We start from the raw sequence: 20,340 nt of genomic DNA on the forward strand, positions 1-20,340 counted from the left end.
ACATTTACGATGACAACCAAAGCCTAGGAGATCTCTGTGGTTCCTTATAGCTCTCAGAGTCTCTGATTCTGTGACTCAAAATCCAAATTTTCCGTAAGGAAACTCAGTATAAAACAAGTTAAAACTAGCTCAGCTAGTTTCAAAAGCTCAGCTTTTTATGTAGGAAGTATTTTTAAAAAAATATAATTTATTGTCATTTTTTAAAAAATATAATTTATTGTCAAATTGGTTAACATACAGTGTGTATAGTGTGCTCTTGGTTTGGGGACGTAGATTCCCGTGATTCATCGCTTACATACAACACCCAGTGTTCATCCCAACAAGTGCCCTCCTCAATGCCCCTCACCCATTTTCCCCTCTCCCTCCCCCCCCACCCCCCATCAACCTTCAGTTTGTTCTCTGTATTTAAGAGTCTCTTATGGTTTCCCTCCCTCCCTCCCTCCCTCTCTGTGTGTGACTATTTTTTTTTTCCCTTTTCCCTTCCCCCATGGTCTTCTGTTAAGTTTCTCAAGTTCCACATGAGTGAAAACATGATGGATCTGTCTTTCTCTGACTTATTTCACTTAGGATAATACCCTCCAGTTCCATCCACGTTGCTGCAAAATGGCAGGATTTCATTCTTTCTCATTGTCAAGTAGTATTCCATTGTGTCTATAAACCATATGTGGCCATTTTTAGTAAAAAAGAAGAAATCTGATCAGTAACGAGTTTATGATAATTCATCAAGGAAGAACCAATAAATTTGTTTTTCAAGTGTATGTAAACACCTAGGACTTCTCATCCTCTTCCTTCAACTATCCCTAACCTGGCTCAAATACAAGAAATATTCTAAGGCTAAACATTACTACTGATTGTGTCCATTGTAATTACTAGGTTTAAACGAATTCGTTCTCTAATTTATGGAGTCATAATTTATATTGATCCTCCCAAGGTTAGTGAGCTTCAATGTTCTGCGGTACCAATAATGCACTAGAACACATAAGCCCAGGTGTGAACAACTCCCCTGTAAAATTCGTACACTTACTCACCTGCATCATTGAGCCACTTCTCCAAAAGTGGCTTTAACTTGCACATGTTCTTAAAGCTGAGGTTCAAGGCTTCAAAGCGAGAGATGGTGGTTTGGCTGAAGTCATTTCCATACAGCTTACCCATAGCGAGCCCAACATCGCCCTGCAGGGTAACAGAGCAGGAGGGGGAGAGGGAGAGAGATTTGTCTCACTAACGTCCCAAGTCTTCACTCTAGGCTGCTGCCCCAGTAAGTGATCTAGACAAAGACTCAACAATCATTCCATTTCCAGGGTCCCACAAAAGCATCCACCTTTAAGCTGAGCACAGTATTCAAGGAAGCCTGTCAGGCCTTGATTGGGACAAAATTCGTAACTCCCATTTTCTCTCATTTTGAGTCTCTTCTTGTTACTTCACGTAATAATCAAGATTATCAAATATTTCCAAGTCTCAAAAGATAGTGATCTAACAAGCCCCTTAATGGATACAACTAAAATGATTTAAATAATCTTTAAAACCGGTTACCTGTTACCACTTACGGGGTTAACGGATGTAACTGTCTAGATAACTTCCGGTCTTTCTGAACTAACCAAAGTTCCTATAAATCATTTTAAATTTGAGAAATAATGCCTCATTCCCCATCCCCCTCAGCGCCCCCCCCCCCCAAACCCCAGGCCCATAAAGTATTTCTGGAAGCAGTGGAAAAATCTATTTTCCACCCTTAGTTTGGATTTCAAAGTTGGTTACAAAAACAGGTATCCTAAAAGACTACTTTTGTAACCATTATAGACAGAGAAATTCACAGTAGAGAGGTTTGACCCATTTAGTTAAACCTTCATGGGCCCTGGAAACTTGGTAACCTTATAGCAATAGAACAATGATCCCCTGAATATATTACAAAAGATGACTTTCTTTATAAGCCTATAACCTTTGAAATGTATACAATACTTTTCTTCCAGCTGAATCTCTCTTGTTAAGGCTGGAAAAGGCCATATCTTAATGGTTATTTCATATACAGGTGATAGTAACTCATGGAGTTTAAGTGATTCACGCTCTCATTTCACTTAGTTTAGCGGCAGGCCAGAAAGGCAACATTTCTAGCTCTAAGCACTACACGGCCAATGCCACTATGAAACACTTAGCTCCCGACCAGTGTGGCAACACTTATTTTGAATTGGGATTATCCCAGTCCTTTGATTCCCCCCTTATCCCCACCAATCCATCTTCTGGATACTACACTGCCTATTAGCACCTACATTAGGTGGTAGTTAAGGAAAGGGAAAAAACCTTTTTTTTTGGTTGTTTTTTAAACTCCCAGTTTCTTACTGGTGCACAACTTCTGACAAGAAGTTTAACAGAGGAAAAATATTCAAACTATGCGATAAAACACAATAAGGTACCGAGATTATCTGAACTTCAACTGATGGGGCTATTTAGATTTAATTAAAATAAAGTAAACTAAAAACTCGGTTCCTCCGCACCACTGGCTGCCTTTCAAGGACTCAACGGCCACACGTGGGTAGTGGCTATCGTACCGCACAGAACATTCCCATCATCACAGAAAGTTTTACTGACAACTCTGAATATACTATCTCCGAGTAGAACAGAAATGGACTGCTCATTGACTTCCTTCCAATTATAGTAAAACTGAAAGAACCAGGATAGAGCGAGCGGGGCGTAAATGCTATCTATTATATTTATATACAAGTGTATCTGCAGATACAGGCGTTCAGCATCGATCTCTCTACATATGTATTAAATCTTCATTCAATCAACAAATATTCACTAAGTGCCTACTGTATTTCAGGCCCTAAACATACTTTGTTTGTCACATATATTCATGTTCTGGGCCACTTTGTTTGTTTAGATGACAGCTTTCTAGAAAGCTGGGTGGGGCCAACTACACCTTGCAATTCTTTGAGTAGAAGATCTGTTGTCATGGTCAGATGAAAATAAATGTCTTCTGACACCGTATCTACATAATTTGCTAAGAATTTCTCAAAAACCTCTATGATATCTTTCTATGAAAAGTAACAGAATTAGTAAGTAAACAAAAATAACCCATCAAAAATCACATCATTATAAAAATAAACAATGCCCTCAATGGTAGCTGTGCCTAAATAAAGCTACGCCATCAGCTCACTACAACTATGACAAATCCACTTGAGATTTAGAATACAATTTTATTTCATATTTAAATTATTTAAATGAATAAAAAGCAACAGGTCTCTCAGTTAATATACTAATTCTCATTAATTTGATAGATGCTCAGTTCAGTGCTCTTGTAATTACCACGTTGGGTTCCTCCTCACAATTGTAAACGTTTTAAGCAGCTGCCTCATACATTATCTGAACTAAGTTGTATCTCTTTGATATTTTTTAAAAGAGCAAAAGGAAAAAAAGGAACAAAGATCGGGATTAGGAAATAACGAATGTGCTACACGCAACAGAAGTGTGATACTATGGTATGTCTCCCAAGTATACAGTGACATCTACAGCAATCCTTTAACCAATTAAGTAATTAGAAAATTACTGTTTAAAACCTCTAATAACATGTCTATTTACTCAGAGAATAGGGAGTTTTTGTTTAAACCAGCAAGTTGAAGGGAAGTTCCCCTGTGTGTATATATAAACAAACTGGATACAAAGCAACCTTTGAAGAACTACAACTGGAGTGTGTGACTTAAAAACAAAGGTTGATTTTCCCATCCTCCACCATAAATATATGCTTTAATCCACGCAGTTAAATTTTGAGAAATGCTGCCACTGGCAAGTCAAAGTCATTCTGAAAAATAAGTAACAATTATACCAAATAATAGGATAAAACCATAAAGCACCAGACCATAAGGAAGCTCCTTTATCTAACTAAAAGAGAAAGAGCAGGAGACGTAACACTGGCAATATGTTGGGTCAAATGCCACAGAAAGGCAAACCACTAGGTGGGTCAAAGGTAAAGATTTTTAAAAGCCTTAATATCCTTGGCGTATCACCGAGGCAACAATCTCCCAGGGAACCTAAGAGTATGCTGTGCTAATAGCCTAAAAGCTGCAGCATTGCTAAATATGCCAACCTCATACTTGTTCAAGCTTAACCTACCTCTACCGATCTAGTTGTATCCTCAGCTTTCTTCTGGAAAAAACAGGCCAGATCGTTTAAGCGCTCCAAAAGCATTAAAACCTTTCTGAAGTGTAATGTGTTTCTTCACAACTGAAACCCCTCACAAAGATAACTGCATTTTTTCTAAAACTACACCTATTTAAAAAAATCATTTCATGTTTCTAATACACAATTAATTTCTTTGAGCAAAAACAAGTTACCAAAGTAATATAAGGAATAAAAGTCTGTTCTTAAAAACACACAGAAAACAAACAGGGATCGATCCCTGGGTTTTGACCTACCACTGCTGCGCGTAACTTTACTTTCAACTTAGTGTTTAAGTCGTGACTTAACCTTCAAACAGTAATTATATTCTAAGAAAACATCAGGTTTCCCCTGATTGCATAAAAACACTCAACCCGATCTATACTTCAGTAACTTTTTTTCATCTAAGGATCTTCTATCATTTTATATCATTGTTACCCGTTTAATTCTTTTCCCGCTTTAAAACTATTCTTTGTGACAGATTAATCAGAGAGTAAGTCAGTGGTAGTGCTTGGAACAAAAACGCTATATACCCAGATGCCTGTTTGAACCATTAAACTTATTCCACATTAAAAGCTGTCTGCTAGGGGACATTAAAAGAAATTAATTTGGATTTTGATTCATTTGGACTTTTCAGACTTACCAGATTCCTATTTGTTTAATTAGTGTCAATTTGGGCTTATTGTGTGTGTGTGTGTGTGTGTCTCTCTCTCTCTCTCTCTTTGGTCTCCTTCTCTCTCTCTCCCAAAAATCTGTTTTTAAACAAGTCTTTCAAACTCTTCCCCTTTCAGCTACTATAAGAGCCCCTGCAATCTTTATTCTCTCACTCTTGCAGACAGAGCCCTAAGGCCTAGAACCAGATGTTCTACAAATAACAAAACCCTCACTACAGTTACAGCAGCCCCAAACATCTTTTAAGCTCTCACCATTTATCGGTATCATCCGAATTATGATTTCAGAGGCCTGTGTTCTGAGAGAAATCGTACAGGTTTTAATCTAACATTAAATCATACGTTCATAACTGAATATATGATAACAGTCTAAATTTATGAGGGCAGGAAGTGGCTAAGAAGAAGCCGCAGTCTAAAACCCCAAAACAGGGCCAGGGAATATACTGTTCCTCCGAAGCTTCCCTGGACACGTAAAGGGCATACCTGGACCTAGTCGGGGAGGGAGATCTAGGTTAAGGGTGGGTTCGTCCTACCTGAGTGAATCCGAGTTTGATTCGTCTTTGTTTGAAGGTCTTGGCAAACTGCTCAAGCTCCTCAAGGTCACTGGGCTCCTCCAAGCTGGGAGTATCAATTCGCTTTGGTGTTGACTGGCTCTGTGGAAGTGTCTGAATCGGGGTTGCCGCTATTGTGCGCGTTGGGGTTGCTGGCTGTGACAAGGAACAGAAGGAGAAGAACCAGCACACAAAAATGATACCTCGGTTTGTAACTGGAATGCGTCACAAGGGAACGACTTAAGGAAACGGCTCTGTTCACGAAGAACCATGAGGACCACGTGACACCGTGGGAGGTACGACATAACGTCCCGTGAGAAGGGCAGCGCGTGAGATTGTGCCTGCCAGAATTCCAGTTAAGGTTTCCGTGGAGGTCCATGGAAACAAATACACAAAAATGAAACCCATGATATGTGGGCTTTCAAATGTTCTGAATGCATGTATCTGATGCATATTCAGAGTATACATAATAAATCAGACTTTATTTTAAAGACTCTATTTCATAAATATGCCACTTAAACCACGAGTCTCAAAACAGCAGGGACCATATCTATCTTGTTTACCACTATCGTTATCTCCAACTTGTGACACGGTATGATAAAAATAATAAGAATAAAACAATTTTAAGGGGGAAAAGTAAATCATCTACAGTTCAAATAACTTAATAGCTTTGTTTTGTTTTCTTTTGTCATTTCCGTTGACCTGAATTTCTTTCCTTTTTTTTAATCCTATTTTTAATTTGTTGCACAAAGTTTATTGCATCTGTAAATGTTTCTCTTACAAATCGTAAACAATTTTCAAATCTTCGATTACAAGGCACGCATCTCACAGATCAGAGTAACCTTTATGATATGATCAAGACATTGGAAGGGACCATAAGGCACAAAATCAAAGCAGTAAACTTTGTTTATACTCAGGTATGACTGACATATAAAAAAAAGGCTGTATATATTTAATGTGTACATCTTGATGAATTTGAAGATAAGCATACCTCCATGAATATGTACTGTCACCACCCACAATGCCCTAAACTTATCCATTACCTCCCTCCCTCGGATCTACATTCTCAACTTTAACTGTAATTATAGTATATATAATTTTATACTCCGTTTCATAATTATTTTCAAAGGCTGACTGAGGCAATATTATAATTTATTTAACAATTTCTCTGTTAACAGATGCTTCTTCATTTATGTTTTCACTAACACAGTTAACGCCAGAATGAAAATTTTGTGCACATGATTCTTTTCCCCACCCTTGTAATCGGTTGAGATAAATTCAGAAGTCATTTTCTGTAACTGGATAAAGGGTACACCACAAACAGTTCTATAGCTTTTGATACACACCATAATGTTGGTTCTCACTACATGATGCTAGTTTCCTCCACATGGTTCGTGTTGGCAGTTTTTAAAAATGTTTTGCTAATTGAAGGAGTGCATGGTACTTCACTATCACCTTTATTTGAATTTCTCTTATTACTCAAAGTAAAAGTTTCCCATGTGTCATTTATTATCTGTATTTCTTTTATCGATTGGATTTATATCCATAACCCATGTGTATTAATGATCTCCTTGTCCTCATCCTCAAAGAGCTCATCAATTGTTATAGATTAAGCCTCTGTCTGTTGTATTAGTACGAATAATTTTTCCAATCTGCTTTTTTCCTTTTATTTTTCAGGGTACATAAGCTTTAAATTGTCATTTGGGTGAACTTTTTTTCCCTCCTTTCTAGTATCTTCTCTTGCTTCAAATCTAAGAGAGCTTTCACTTATTTCGAACTCAAAAATTCCTTTTAATGGTCTGCTTGCTTCCTCTATATGTTTTAAAATATTTATTTAAATCTATCTACAATTTATTTGGGGACATGAAAGAATGATCTCTTTTCCTTTTAAAGAAAATACTCCATTTCCTTCTTACACAAACACAAGGCTACTCTGTTTTACTCACACGCCCCGAGGAGAGCCTGCCCTTGTGAGTCCTCATTAGCAGAAGGTACTACCCTGGCTGCAGCGTAATTGCTCTGTTGACCCTTCCTATGAACAGTGGCCACATGAGAGATTACAGGCCAGGGTTACAAATGAGGTCTCCGGCTAGGAGTTTTCTTGTAATTTAAATGCGTCAAATACCTCCAACTCTGACCTGGTTAGTAATAAGCTCTTTCCAACGGAACCAACCGGGCCAGAAAACTACACAATAGGCATCGCACAGGCCTACAACCAGAGTAAGCTAGTCTCTATCATCCTGCTTCAATGAAGACAGCCAAGTTCACCTCTGTTATGTGTTGCTGACACTGAGCAATTTTCAACCTGACCAGTCTGGAGGAGGAGTCCAAACCAGCACCAACCACGTGAGAATCCTCTGCAGCTACACGCTTCGCAGTGAGACTGGTTGACAGGTAGACATGAGCCTCAACTACCAGACTGTTTGTTATTTCATCTCCAGGCTTGACGGAGCCCCGTTCTCAAATAGTAAAGGACTAAAAATGGCTTGGGTACCTTTAGGTGGGGTGGTTACAGATAAGCTACCCCAACTCCAGAAACCTCAGGTTGGACTGGGCCAGATCTAGAAACGGCAGAGTAGAAGTCAGTGAGCAGGAGTCAGGATGGCGCTACACCAGCCCTGCCACCGTGTGCGGCGCACGAAGGCCAGGGAGGAACTGCTGGAACAGGCTTTTGCAAGACTCCAACCTGATTCTTTATATGCGGCATATTCACAATTAAACGCACAATTTAAAAGTATGCGGTTTGATGTTCTGACAACCGTATGTAGTCACGTGACTGCCACCACGTTTAAGATACAGAACATCTCTATCCCCCACAGAAGTTCCTTTATGCTCTTTGCCCTCCATTCCCCATCCCTAGCCCCCAACCCCCCGGCAAGCACTGATACAATTTCTGTCCCTATGGTTTTGTCTGTTCTAAAATGCCATACACACTGAATCATACAGTATGCAGTCTTTTATGTTTGGCTTCTTTCACTTAACATAATGCTTCCAAACTTCATACGTGTTGGTAAATGTTTCAGAAGTATATTCCTTTCTACTGCTGAATAGCATTCCATCATATGGATATGCCAAAAGTTATGTTACCTATTCATTAGTCGATGGACATTTAGGTTATTTCCAGTTTGGTGTGATGATGGGTAAAACTGCTCTGAACATTTATATATAGGTCTTTGTGTGGACATTCATTTCTAGAAGTAGAATTGCTAGGTCATAAGGTATCCTGTATAAGAAACTGCCAAACTGTCTTCCAAAGTGTTTGCAACCCCATCAATAATACATCAAAGAGCCCAGTTGCTTTACACTTGGTACTATCACAGTCTTTTTGATTTTGCCCATTCTAGTGGGTATGTAGTGATATTTCATTTGCGTTTCCCTGATGACCAATGATTTTCAGCATCTTTTTATATGGTTACTGGGCATTCACATATCTTCTTTGGTGAAGTATTTTCAAGTATTTTGCACATCCCCCCTTTTTAAAAAGTCAGGCTTATTACTGAGTTTGTGAATTAGTTATAAATTCTAGACACAAGTCTTTTATCAGATATAAATTTGAAGGATATTTTCTTCCAGTTTGTGGCTTTTCTTTTATGCTTTTAACAAAAAGATTTTAATTTTATAAAATTAGTCAATTTTTTTCTTTTATGAATAGTGTTTTTGTGTCCTATTTAAGAAACCATTATCTTACCCAAGGACACAAAGACTTTTTTCCTAAGTTTTCTTCTGGAAGGTTAGGTCTTATTACCCTTTTCAAATTAATCATTATAAATTGTTTGCTTGTTTGTTTTTGCCTACACATAACCAAAGACTTTCCTTTTCTCACTGAAATCTTTGGCACCTTTGTGGAAAATCCTTTGGCCATAGATGTGTGGGTCTACTGAATCTTCTATTCTATTTCATTTCTGTTCATATGCTGTTATCATGCTGTCTTCATTACTGTGGCTTTATATTAATTTTGACATGAGGCAGTCTTTCAACTTTCTTATTTTTCAAAGTTATTTGATTTTTCTACGTCCTCTACAATTCCATATAAATGTTAGAAACATGATGCAAATTTCTATTTAAAAAAGGCTGCTGGGTACTGATCGGAATTGTGTTGAATATATAGATCAATTTGGAAAAGAATTCACGTTTTAACAACCGAAGTCTTCTGATTCATGAACACATTATAGCCCTCTATTTATTTAGGTCTTGATTAAATTTCACTACTGAAAATTACATAGAAGTCTTGCAAATGTTTGTGAAATTTATCTGTAAGCAGGGTAAATATTTTTCCTCTTAAGTTCAACTTCCAAATGATCATTGTTAACACCGACTTTGTATCCTACATACTTGCCAAACTCGCTTATTAATTCCAGCAGTTTTTTGTAGATCCCTTAGGATTTTAACATAGACAATGATGTCCTCTGCCAATTAAAATGTTTTACATATTCCTTCCTAATCTACATGTCCTTTATTTCTTTTTCTTGTCTTACTGCACTGCTAAGACCTCCAGTAAAATGCTGAATAGAAGTGGTAACAGTTGGGGCACCTGGGTGACTCAAGTGGTTAAGCATTCAACTCTTAATTTCAGCTCAGGCTGTGATCTTACAGTCTGTGAACTCAAGTCAGAGCCTGCTTGGGATTCTCTCTCTCCCCCTCTCTCTCTCTGTTTCTCCCGTGCTCATGCATACATGCTCTCTAAATAAATAAATGTATGTATGTATGTATGTATGTATGTTTAAAAAAAAAAAAAGTGGTAACAGTGGACATCCTTGCCTTATTCCTGATCTTGGTGGTATGATGTAGGGGTTTTTTTTGTAGATGCCTTTTACAAGGTTGGAAACCTATTCCTAGTCTGCAAGAGTTTTGTTTTTGTCAGTTCTTTTTTATCATAAACAGATGTGGAATTTTGTCAAATCTGGACATATGTTAGTGAGAACTTGCAAGAGTATAGACAAAGCGAATCAGAGCTTAAGAGTGATTCAGGATCAGCCAGTTCAATTACCTAATTTACACATGAAGAAATGAAATGACGTGCTCAAAGTCACAGCTGGTTAAGAAGTGAAAGAGGTCTAAAGCTTACATCTCAAGATGTCTAGACCTATACTTTATGATAGAGCTAAACTCTGGTAGAAATGAGCTAAAGCAACATCTCAAAGTTGAAAGAAAACACGGGGATCGGAACTTCTTTGCAGTTTCTTCAAAAGGGCAGAGGACCGTGATGTGTTTTAACTGAAGCAGTGGGTTTCTGGTGCCAGTGGTAAGCTCTCCTGCCAACTACAGAGAGGGGAGGGGTGGAGGGGAGGATGGTCGACGAGCCAGAACTCAGTCCTCATTTGCCACTAACACGGTTAGTTTGTATAAATACAGAAGAAAACAGGAACTCCTTGGACATTTTCAAAGACTACATCAATCCGATAGTATTGCTTTATCAAGCTGATAAGTCTTGCTTTGAATTTTTGCTCAGTGTGAAAACTATTTGGATTATTTTTATTAGGGTACTGTGGGGATCTGTTGTGTTTTTAATTGAACCAAGTCCAAGAGTCCCTCAAAACATCAGGGTAAGAGAAAGTAATCCTCAGTGGGAGAAAACTGACCTGGGAGGTGAGGGTGATGCTTGGCTGCGACTGTAGGAGGTTGGCTTGGCTTTGCTGAGGTAGTTGCGTTAAAAGATTTTGCGCTTGCAGGAGACCTGGAAAACACAAATGTCCTGTCAGATACACTAAGGATTCCTCTGAACATATGGCAAAATAAAGAATAAGAAAGTGAAGTGAAAATTTCCAACCGATCTTTTCATAGTCTTAGCAGTCTTAAAATTCTTAATGTCTTACTTTGCTAAAATTCAATCTTGTTAACTACAACTTGGGCAGTAAGATATGGGACATAAAACTGAAACCGATATAGGGGCACCTGGGTGGCTCAGGTGGCTGAGTGGCTGTCTCCTGATTTCAGCTCAGGTCATGATCTCACGGTTCGTGGGATTGAGCTTCGCTTTGGGGTCTGCGCTGACAGCGCGGAGCTTGGGATTCTCTCTCTCTCTCTCTCTCTCTCTCTCTCTCTAAATAAATAAATGAACGTTAAAAAAAAAAAAACCAAAAACTAAAACTGATATGTGTCTTTGATAACCTGTCTGATGATCTCTCTGATTGGCCAATCCTTTATTTTAGTAAGGAATGGATGAAAATGAAGAAGTATTCTAAATGGAAGCAAGCCTGAAACTCTAAAAAGAGCTCACCTTCTTGTTTTTTTAAATGTTTTTATTTACTTTTGAGAGAGAGAGAGAGAGAGAGAGAGAGAGACAGACAGAGCATGAGTCGGGGAGGGGCAGAGAGAGGGAGACACAGAATCTGAAGCAGGCTCCAGGCTCTGAGCTGTCAGGACAGAGCCCGACATGGAGCTCGAACTCATGAACCGCAAGATCACGACCCGAGCTGAGGTCAGACGCTTAATCGACTTTGCCACCCAGGTGTCCCAAAAGAGCTCACCTTCTTAACCCAGCATCCATTAGAAACTGCCAGTACATATTGGACCAGAGAATTGTCTGATTCATGACAGGAGCAAGCTATCTGTTAAGTGGAACAGGTATTTACGCGAAGAGATTTTGGAATGAATGATCAAGAAGAAAAAGGCTAAAGGACAAAAATAATGAGGAAATGGTAGCAATGCACTAACGTTTGCTGGGGTGAAGCCTTGATACCCTGAATCTCTCTACTCTAACCTCCACTAATCTTACAAACAAGAATTGAACTTATCTGATACAGAAATTTACCACTAAGAGGCCTTAAATGTGTTTTTTGTAACTCAAAAGTTTGCAATTTCTAATGTAACACTCTCTCCTTCTCAAACTTTAAAAGAGAACAAAAGATTGTTAGAAGCATATGCTTTTAATGCTCAGTCCACATTTTTTAAATACATTCCCAAGAAAAACTATCAAAATACTAGAAGTAATTTATGTTGGAAAGATTTCGCTTAGGTTTTTGACCAAACTCTTGGTTCACCATGAGAGATTGAACAGATGAAAGGCGGTAAAGGACGATCTTCAATATGTGGCATGCATGCATGACCAAAAATAGGTTTTTTTTTTCCTTAGCTAAAAAAACCCCAAAAATAAAAAAACCCCATTTTTTTTGTTACTGTTTGTTTATTTTTGAGAGAGAGACAGAGCATGAGCTAGGGAGGGGCAGAGAGGGGGACACAGAATCCGAAGCAGGCTCCAGGCTCTGAGCTGTCAGCACAGAGCCCCATGCGGGGCTCGAACCCACAGACCACGAGATCATGACCTGAGCCACCCACGCATCCCTCTTTCTTTTTCTTCTTCTTCTTCTTCTTCTTTTTTTCTTAAATTGATTTTTGAGAGAGAGAGGCAGAGAGAGAGGGGGACAGAGAATCCCAAGCAGGGTCCGCGCTGACAGCAGAGAGCCCGATGCGGGGCTCGAACCCACAGACCGTGAGATCATGACCTGAGCCGAAGTCAGACGCTTAACCGACAGAGCCGCCAGGCGCCCCTAAAAAACATATTTTTCTTAACACGAATACTGAGTTTACAGTCAGGTTTAATAGAAACATTAAAATGACAGCAGTCGGTGCGTGTGGCGCAGAAGCGGACAGCCTCGTGCGCTGCTTACCCTGCTGGCCCTGGGGCGTCTGTGAGATGATAAACTGCGCTGGCTGCAAGTTGGTGGTCGGATGGACCAACACAAACTGCTGCAGGTTGAGATTCTGCTGCTGAAGCTGCTGCAGTTGCTGCAGATCCTAGAGAATCAGAACGAAAACACGGATTGGAGACCCCGAAACGGAAACTCGCTGGATCGTAAGGTTCCCAGGAGACGAACGGTGTCATCCACGTGAAGAAGAGTCGCTATTCTACATTCTTCCGTCCTTTTTAAACAGGGTGTGCTCTGGGTATGGTCACAGAGCGTGTGAAGAAACCTGGAGCCGCGGGAAGGACTTGCTCCTTCTGCCCGCATCCACCGTGTCATGACTCGTGTCAAAGCTAGTTTTCGATAGTTACTTCAAATTCCCTCAGAACAAATGGTTACGGTTGAGTGATTTTAGCCTGGAAGGATCAGTATGGGTTTTAAAAGTCAAGTGAGCAAAGAGTACGTTGGGGTTTTAAATATTCAACTCCTCTTTCTCTTACATAAAAATGGAGAGTGCTGGGTCTGAAACTGCATCGATAAACTGAAGTATCTATAATGATTCGTTACGTTTGGCACCAGTCTGGGGGCGCCTGGGTGGCTCAGTTGGTCAATCGTCCGACTTTGGCTCAGGTCACGACCTTGCAGTTTAGGAGTTTGAGCCCCGAGTCGAGATCTATGCTGCCAACTCAGAACCTGGAGCCTGCCTCAGATTCTGTGTCTCCCCCTCTCTCTGCCCCTCCCCTGCTCGCACTCTCCCTCGCTCTCAAAACAAAACAAAACAAAAAAACAAAAAAAACCCCACCTTAATTTGGTACCAGTCTAACTCGACTGAGAAATAAGTGTAAAAATACCTAAAAATAGTTATCCATATAAAAACCTAATCCATAACATATCAAACTTGATTACCCCGGTCTAGTGTTTTATAATTTTCAACGTGCTTTCATACACATTATCTTAGTAGAAGAATGTCAACATAGGGTCTCAAAGCTTATACATTAAAAACGTATTTGGTGATGAAGAAAGTGGCCACAATTAAGACATTACCTTGAAAAAGCTTGTATATCATAGTCATAAAGATTAGTCTGATACCTATTCTTTGCTTCGTATAGTTCCCTGGCTCTTTTAAGTGTCCCAGTCAAGCTCTAGCTACAATGCAAGTCTACTTCTGAGTCTTCTCTGGGGGGATAAAGACAATTGTCTAGCGCTAGACTCATAAGAACTCTTCACAGAACTTACTGATACCAATACTCGGACTTTCTCCCTCTCCTGGGGCCGAAGGACTTCATTTACCTTTCTTCCCAGGCAGCACCGTCTATGCCTCTCAAGTAACTTTTTATTATCTCTGGATACTGTGCCCTGAAGTGTGAACACTGGAGCCAAACCGCCTCCGAATACAGCTCTGCACAGACTTAATCGCTCCGTAGCAGGGAGAGGACGGGCCGTCTCTCTCACACATGAGTGGCAATATTCGCTGCGGAGCACATGAAAGAACCCATGCCTGCCATAATTGGCTAATTAAAATAAATACAGTAATCCCCTGCTTCAGAAATATGCCAACTAATTATTCGAGAATTGTCACTTAACGTAAACAGTTACTCAAATAATCAGTTATGTGTTTATAATATCAATTCAAATAAGCAAACAAACCTATTACTTCTAGTTCAGCGGCAAGGAAGGCGACCGCGTCCTTCACGGCTCTCGCGCTCCTCGGGCCTTTTGAGGAGCCACGCCGACGATCAGAAAGTGGATTCTGTGCTAAAGAGGGCCCGCCGCTTGATTCCTCACTTCCCGCCCCTGCCCAAAGGGAGACTCACCTGGGAGATCTGGATGGGCTGCGACAGGGGGATCTGCGTCATGGGCGTGGCGGCGGAGGCTGAGATGGTGGCCCCGGCAGCGCTGTGCTGTTGGCTGGCGGAGTGCTGTTGGACCGCGGCGGCCAGCAACTGTGCCTGCGCCTGCGCCTGCTGTAGCAGTAACTGTTGCTGGGCCGGCGTCAAGGTAAGCTAAACAAAATGGGAACAGACGTTCGGGACGGTCTGCGGGAGAAGGGCCCCTGACGCCAGCCGACTGCTTTGCGGTAGGGAACTCCAGGGCTGTGAGACCTCAGCCACCCGCCTCCACGCGGTCAGCTCGAAGCTGAAACGCTGATCAGCCATCGAGCTGCCATCACGGGCGGAACATTTAAATTAGAATGGTGGTCCTCACTCTGGACTTAAACAATCATTCCAACGTGTCCAGGGCTCGAGGGTTCAGGCAAAAAAAGTAATTAACTAGTAAGCAAGAAAAGAAAAAGAATCCACGCTGACAGGATACGAAAAGAAATTTACACCCAACAGAACAGCAAGTGATTAGTCAGATGAATGAGGAACAAGGATGCTGGATCTGACCGCGGAAAGAACTGATAAGGCCCAGCTGCTTCCCATTAGCATGAATCTCTGCCATATTCCATCATTTCCATTGTGTCCTAAGATATGACTAAAGAATATGAGCTCCATTTGTTTCTTGTCCAAGTCTCCCTACAGCCCCTCCCCAACACAGTCCTTTCTGTTATTGAAAGCACTGGGTCTCTACAACTTTATATCCCCTTTCCAACACATTATCTCCGTGAAACAGGTGGTGACAGTGGGGACAGCGGCTCTCTTTACATGCAAATGAATCCTAAAGCCCAGGTTTAATAGAAGCTCCAGCCACACGAACCTGGAATCCCAAGGGTCTCTTACTATTATAGACACTAATCACCCGAAACAGACCCAAACAGTAAAACGGGAAATGTATTTAGAGCAGATTAAAACTTGCTTTCATAATGCAACTTAGTTCAGACACAAAGTAATAAGTGTGTTCAGCCTTCCTTTTGGTGGCATGTTCTGATCAGACAAGAAGGAAGCCTGGAATATATACTTTATTTTTTTAAGCTTTTATGTATGTATGTATGTATGTATGTATTGTATTTAGTTTATTTTTGTAATCTCTAAACCCATCATGGGGCTCCAACTCACAATCCCGAGATCAAGAGTTGCATACTCTAGCGACTGAGCCAGCAAGGCATCCCACCCTGACATATATTAAGCGCGTGTACATTCACTTAGTGGCACAACCCTCCTTCTAAAAGGGTCCAATACAATTTGTACATCAGAGACCTAAGAATCAAAATGAAACCATTCAAAAACTTAACAGCTGTCAAGATACATATGTTTACAAACATTTTACGTAATAAACATATTAATCTCCATTGAGGAGATATTTAAGACCATTTTGCAACTTCTAAAACATACTTAACTAAAAGAAAGGAAGTAAAAAATTGTGTGAGTTGATGTGATGTGAATTGAGTTAACTACTCTTCCTTACCAGTCTCCTAGCCTTTCTACCCGCAAAATAACTTAACAGACAAACGTTCAGCACTGGAAAAATACTTCTGGTGTCTTAGAGCACAGACGGCTGAAAAGTTAAAAGTTTAATGTATTCACAAAGGCCGATCTATTACCAATAAAAATAAGAGACATTTATTGACTTACATGCCAAGCACTGTTCTTTTTTTTACAAACACTGTTATTCTTTATCTATATAACAATATTGTGAGCATCTCACATAGACAACATCTCCATTTAACCGAAGGAAAACTGAGGCACAGGGAGATGAAGCAATGAGTTCACACAGTAAACTGTAGAGCCAGGATACGAGACCAGAGGTTTCATTTTAGAACATGACACAGTAATTTAAAGAAAATATTTTTCTTGTGTAGGTACTAACCCACTCTTTAACTTCTACTCTGCAGCGATATCGTAACTCTAAACTGATGACTATAATCTCATCAATATAATGATCTCAGTCAGAGGACGACTCCACTGCATGATGAAGCAACAGGTGACACGTGGGTTTAAAAAAGTCTCTAGTTTATCGAGAGCATCTGCAAAAGTAAGAAAAGATACCCCGAAAACTTATGACAAAGATAATTCCTTTTAAGGAGCTGCCTACGGCGTAGCAAACTCTTTGAAGAAAACAGCGCCAGGCATAACCACGTCACTTGTGTGCTACAGCAAACGGTTCTAATCAGATATTGGCCCGTGGCAGTTCTGACACAAAGAAAGTTTATTATAATTCTCTCAGTGAAAACTTACCCCAGTTATCTGTCCTCCAGCCAGCATCAGCTGGGTCTGGGGGATGGCTGCCTGCACTGAAGGCTGCTGGGAAGGCTGGCTTGGCTGCTGTGAATCCCCCGATTCTTCATTAGATTTAGACTGGGAGGGAAGGGGGGATAAGAGATTTCAAGTAACTGATTAAAGAATACTTCTTAGAACTCCATATTTTAAGACTTGTTTACAACGTGGATTTATCTAGTCATGAGTTTTCTGGTTTCATTCTTTTCCTTTCTTATTAATCTTTGTATTTTCCCAATTTTAATATAGGAAATTTTTAGACTTTTTCTCACTTAAAAAAAGATCACATTTCTTATTTGTCGTTTCCTAACTATAAAAGAAAGAAATGGTCAAATACAGAACACATGAAAGTAGAAAAATAAAATATAAAAATTACCCACAATACAAGTTGCTGGTATAGACTTCTTGTTCCAATGCCAGCAAAGTTGCACTTAACAACTTTTAAGAAAAAAAAATTTGGTCCTCCACAAATCAACAGAATTTTTCAGAAACCCAGATCTCAACTTCAGAAATAAGGACTAAGGGAAAGCACATTCTCAACCCATCTCTACATCAGACCCTCCACCCCTGCATCCTGAGATGTATTCGGTGGTCAGCCTGAAACCCCCTCATGTATCATCTCGGAGCTGACAACTTGACCCACAGAACTCTGGATCTAATATCTAAAATAACTGCAAATTTAGCATCTCTCATCAAGTAACACACAAGTTTGGAGGGGAAACGCTACAGTCAAGAGGGAAAGAGAACACACTCCTAAAAGGGACACTAAGAGGAAATTTTATGGTAATTAAAACTGGCTATGCGAGCATTAACATTCTGCATAGATTTGCATATTTCCTACCACCTGTTTTGGGGACTACAGCAAGGCTAATTAACATAAAGGCTCTGATTAATTCTGCCAGTCATTGGGAGATAATTACAGTGCAGGACTGTAAACACGCCGCACTGGAGATACAGCCTGTTTGCCAACATCTCTCCAAGGGATGAAAGTTTACCATGGCAACCAAGGCAATTTTCTGCCTCCTCTCCCTCAGAAAGGAAGGTCACATTATCTCCTTTTCTTTTCTCTTCTTGCTTCCATGTGTTACCAGGTCCATATTCCGTTGGGTTCCCGGGACGCTCAACCCAAGGTCTTTAGTCATTAGCAACACTGAAATCAATCTTTTAGAATATGGCTTTCCCCTCTTGACTGTCAGCTACCTAAACACTACAATGAAAGGAAGCAGCAGATTGACTGAATTATGGAGTAACGCATAATAACTGAACTTTGTTTTACCACATGATTTGTGTGCATCAGCAAAGTAGCCAGACTTAACCTTTGTTTTTAAAATTTTGATCCGACGCAGCCCCTCAATAACTACACCAGGCTTAGTTACGAACCTTAGAAGCACGGCACTTTAGAGCAGAGAGGGACCCTGGCAAGCTTCTAAACTTCCCCACTTAAACAAATGTAAAAAAAAGGAACCCCAGGATGTTCAGTGACTTGCCAAAGGTCATACAGCTAGTTAGTGGCAGAGCTAGAATGCACACTAAAAACCTCTGTACCTCAGCCCAGTGCTCTTTCCTCTACACTATAAAACCACAAAAAGGCATCTGGAAACAAAAAGGGATTTACAAATGATTTGGCTTTGTGTTTAGGTATGTGTTATCACTGTAAAACTCAGAAACAGCTTCCTACACTCACGTATGCTCCCCCAGATAAAAATTAAATAAACTTACACATCCAACTCTGCAAGTAGACTTCTCTTGTTCATCTTTTGTCATTCACAGTAGTATAACATAAACTGGATTTTTATGAATGTGTTGTCAATGATTATCAGTATTTGGATCTCAAAGACATTAGGTAATCAAAAAAGGTAATACTCCTAAGTGTTTCCTATTATAAAATTATTGCATGCTCATTACAAAAAAGTCAGAAAAAATATGGGAAAAATAGTAAAACTGATCCATAATCCCGAAACCCAGCTTACCTGTACATTTAAAGACTGAGCAGCAGCCTGTAAACTTGTTCCAGCGAGCTGGACCTAAAAGTAAAGTAGTGACGTAAAGTTCTAGTACGATACTATTGACATCCATCATTCGAAGTTGACATCAGCAAGTATTTCAAGAATCTCTACTAAGTGCACGTCACTGAGTTAGAACTAAGAACACAAAGAGGTCTATCTTACAGAGGTAAAACTTTACGGACAAGCTCACGGTTCCTCCACCTCCTACCAGAAGATGCTGTTACCAGTTCTTTTCTGAACATGTTTTCCCACACTAAGCGTCATCAGGCGTGCCACTCTTGTATTAGACACTCCTTATCCTGTTTATAATCATTGGACATTTAGATTCTGAAAGCTTAATTCAGGGGCGTCTGGGTGGCTCAGTCGGTTGAGCGTCCGACTTCAGCTCAGGTCACGATCTCACGGTCCGTGAGTTCGAGCCCTGCGTAGGGCTCTGGGTTGATGGCTCGGAGCCTGGAGCCTGCTTCCGATTCTGTGTCTCCCTCTCTCTCTGCCCCTCCCCCGTTCATGCTCTGTCTCTCTCTGTCTCAAAAATAAATAAACGTTAAAAAAAAAAAAAAAAAAAAGCTTAATTCATCCATTACATAAAGAACACATGAGAACAAGCTACTTACATACATTATTTTTATCATTATAAACAATCAGAATTATCTACTCATTCTAATCTCAAAATTTTCCTGTATATACCAGAGTAAAAACCTTACATATACATATGTGTGCGTGTGCATATATACACACACACAACACCTATACAGTCAAGTCCTTAGAACATTTATAGTCATAACTCAAAACTGCTGGCTGAAATAAAGACTCTGTCCTATAATCCATACATGAAAGTCTGTCACAACATTTCATGCATTCAGAAAGTTAAAAAAGCATGGTTATATCAGAATAAGGGACATTGTTTGGCAGCCACGTTAATACCTGATTCTGGCAAGTGTCATCAATGGATGCTCTAATGGGTGAGAGGTGGGGAATAACATGATATTTACATATTCTCAACCATCTCTCCACTGATACTTATTAATTACAAAAGGAAAAGTCACCACTAAGGACACACGTGCCTTCTGGTATAATCCACCAAGAACACAATACTACTTATGTTGTACTCCTCCCCAAACCCAAACCGAGCAACACTACAGAATGACTAGTTTGTACTCTTCAAAAATGTCAATGTCCTGAAAATAAAG

At 40.0% G+C, this 20,340-nt stretch overlaps 1 protein-coding gene across 1 annotated transcript in view; it reads right to left on the reverse strand.

The window, feature by feature from the left end:
- The window catches only part of POU2F1 (POU class 2 homeobox 1), a 76,289-nt gene that overhangs the window by 20,877 nt on the left and 35,072 nt on the right, over nucleotides 1-20,340 (reverse strand). The window contains exons 5-11 of the mRNA XM_053909494.1: nucleotides 19,115-19,168; nucleotides 17,106-17,225; nucleotides 14,805-14,993; nucleotides 12,976-13,102; nucleotides 10,948-11,042; nucleotides 5,351-5,524; nucleotides 1,029-1,170 (exon numbers count right to left, since the gene is read on the reverse strand). Coding sequence (XP_053765469.1) covers nucleotides 1,029-1,170; nucleotides 5,351-5,524; nucleotides 10,948-11,042; nucleotides 12,976-13,102; nucleotides 14,805-14,993; nucleotides 17,106-17,225; nucleotides 19,115-19,168 — 901 coding nt within the window. The remainder of the gene's footprint in view (nucleotides 1-1,028; nucleotides 1,171-5,350; nucleotides 5,525-10,947; nucleotides 11,043-12,975; nucleotides 13,103-14,804; nucleotides 14,994-17,105; nucleotides 17,226-19,114; nucleotides 19,169-20,340) is intronic.

This window comes from Panthera pardus, unplaced genomic scaffold, assembly GCF_024362965.1.
Source record: "Panthera pardus isolate Hobbes unplaced genomic scaffold, ASM2436296v1 HiC_scaffold_21, whole genome shotgun sequence".
Classification (NCBI taxonomy): Eukaryota; Metazoa; Chordata; class Mammalia; order Carnivora; family Felidae; genus Panthera; species Panthera pardus.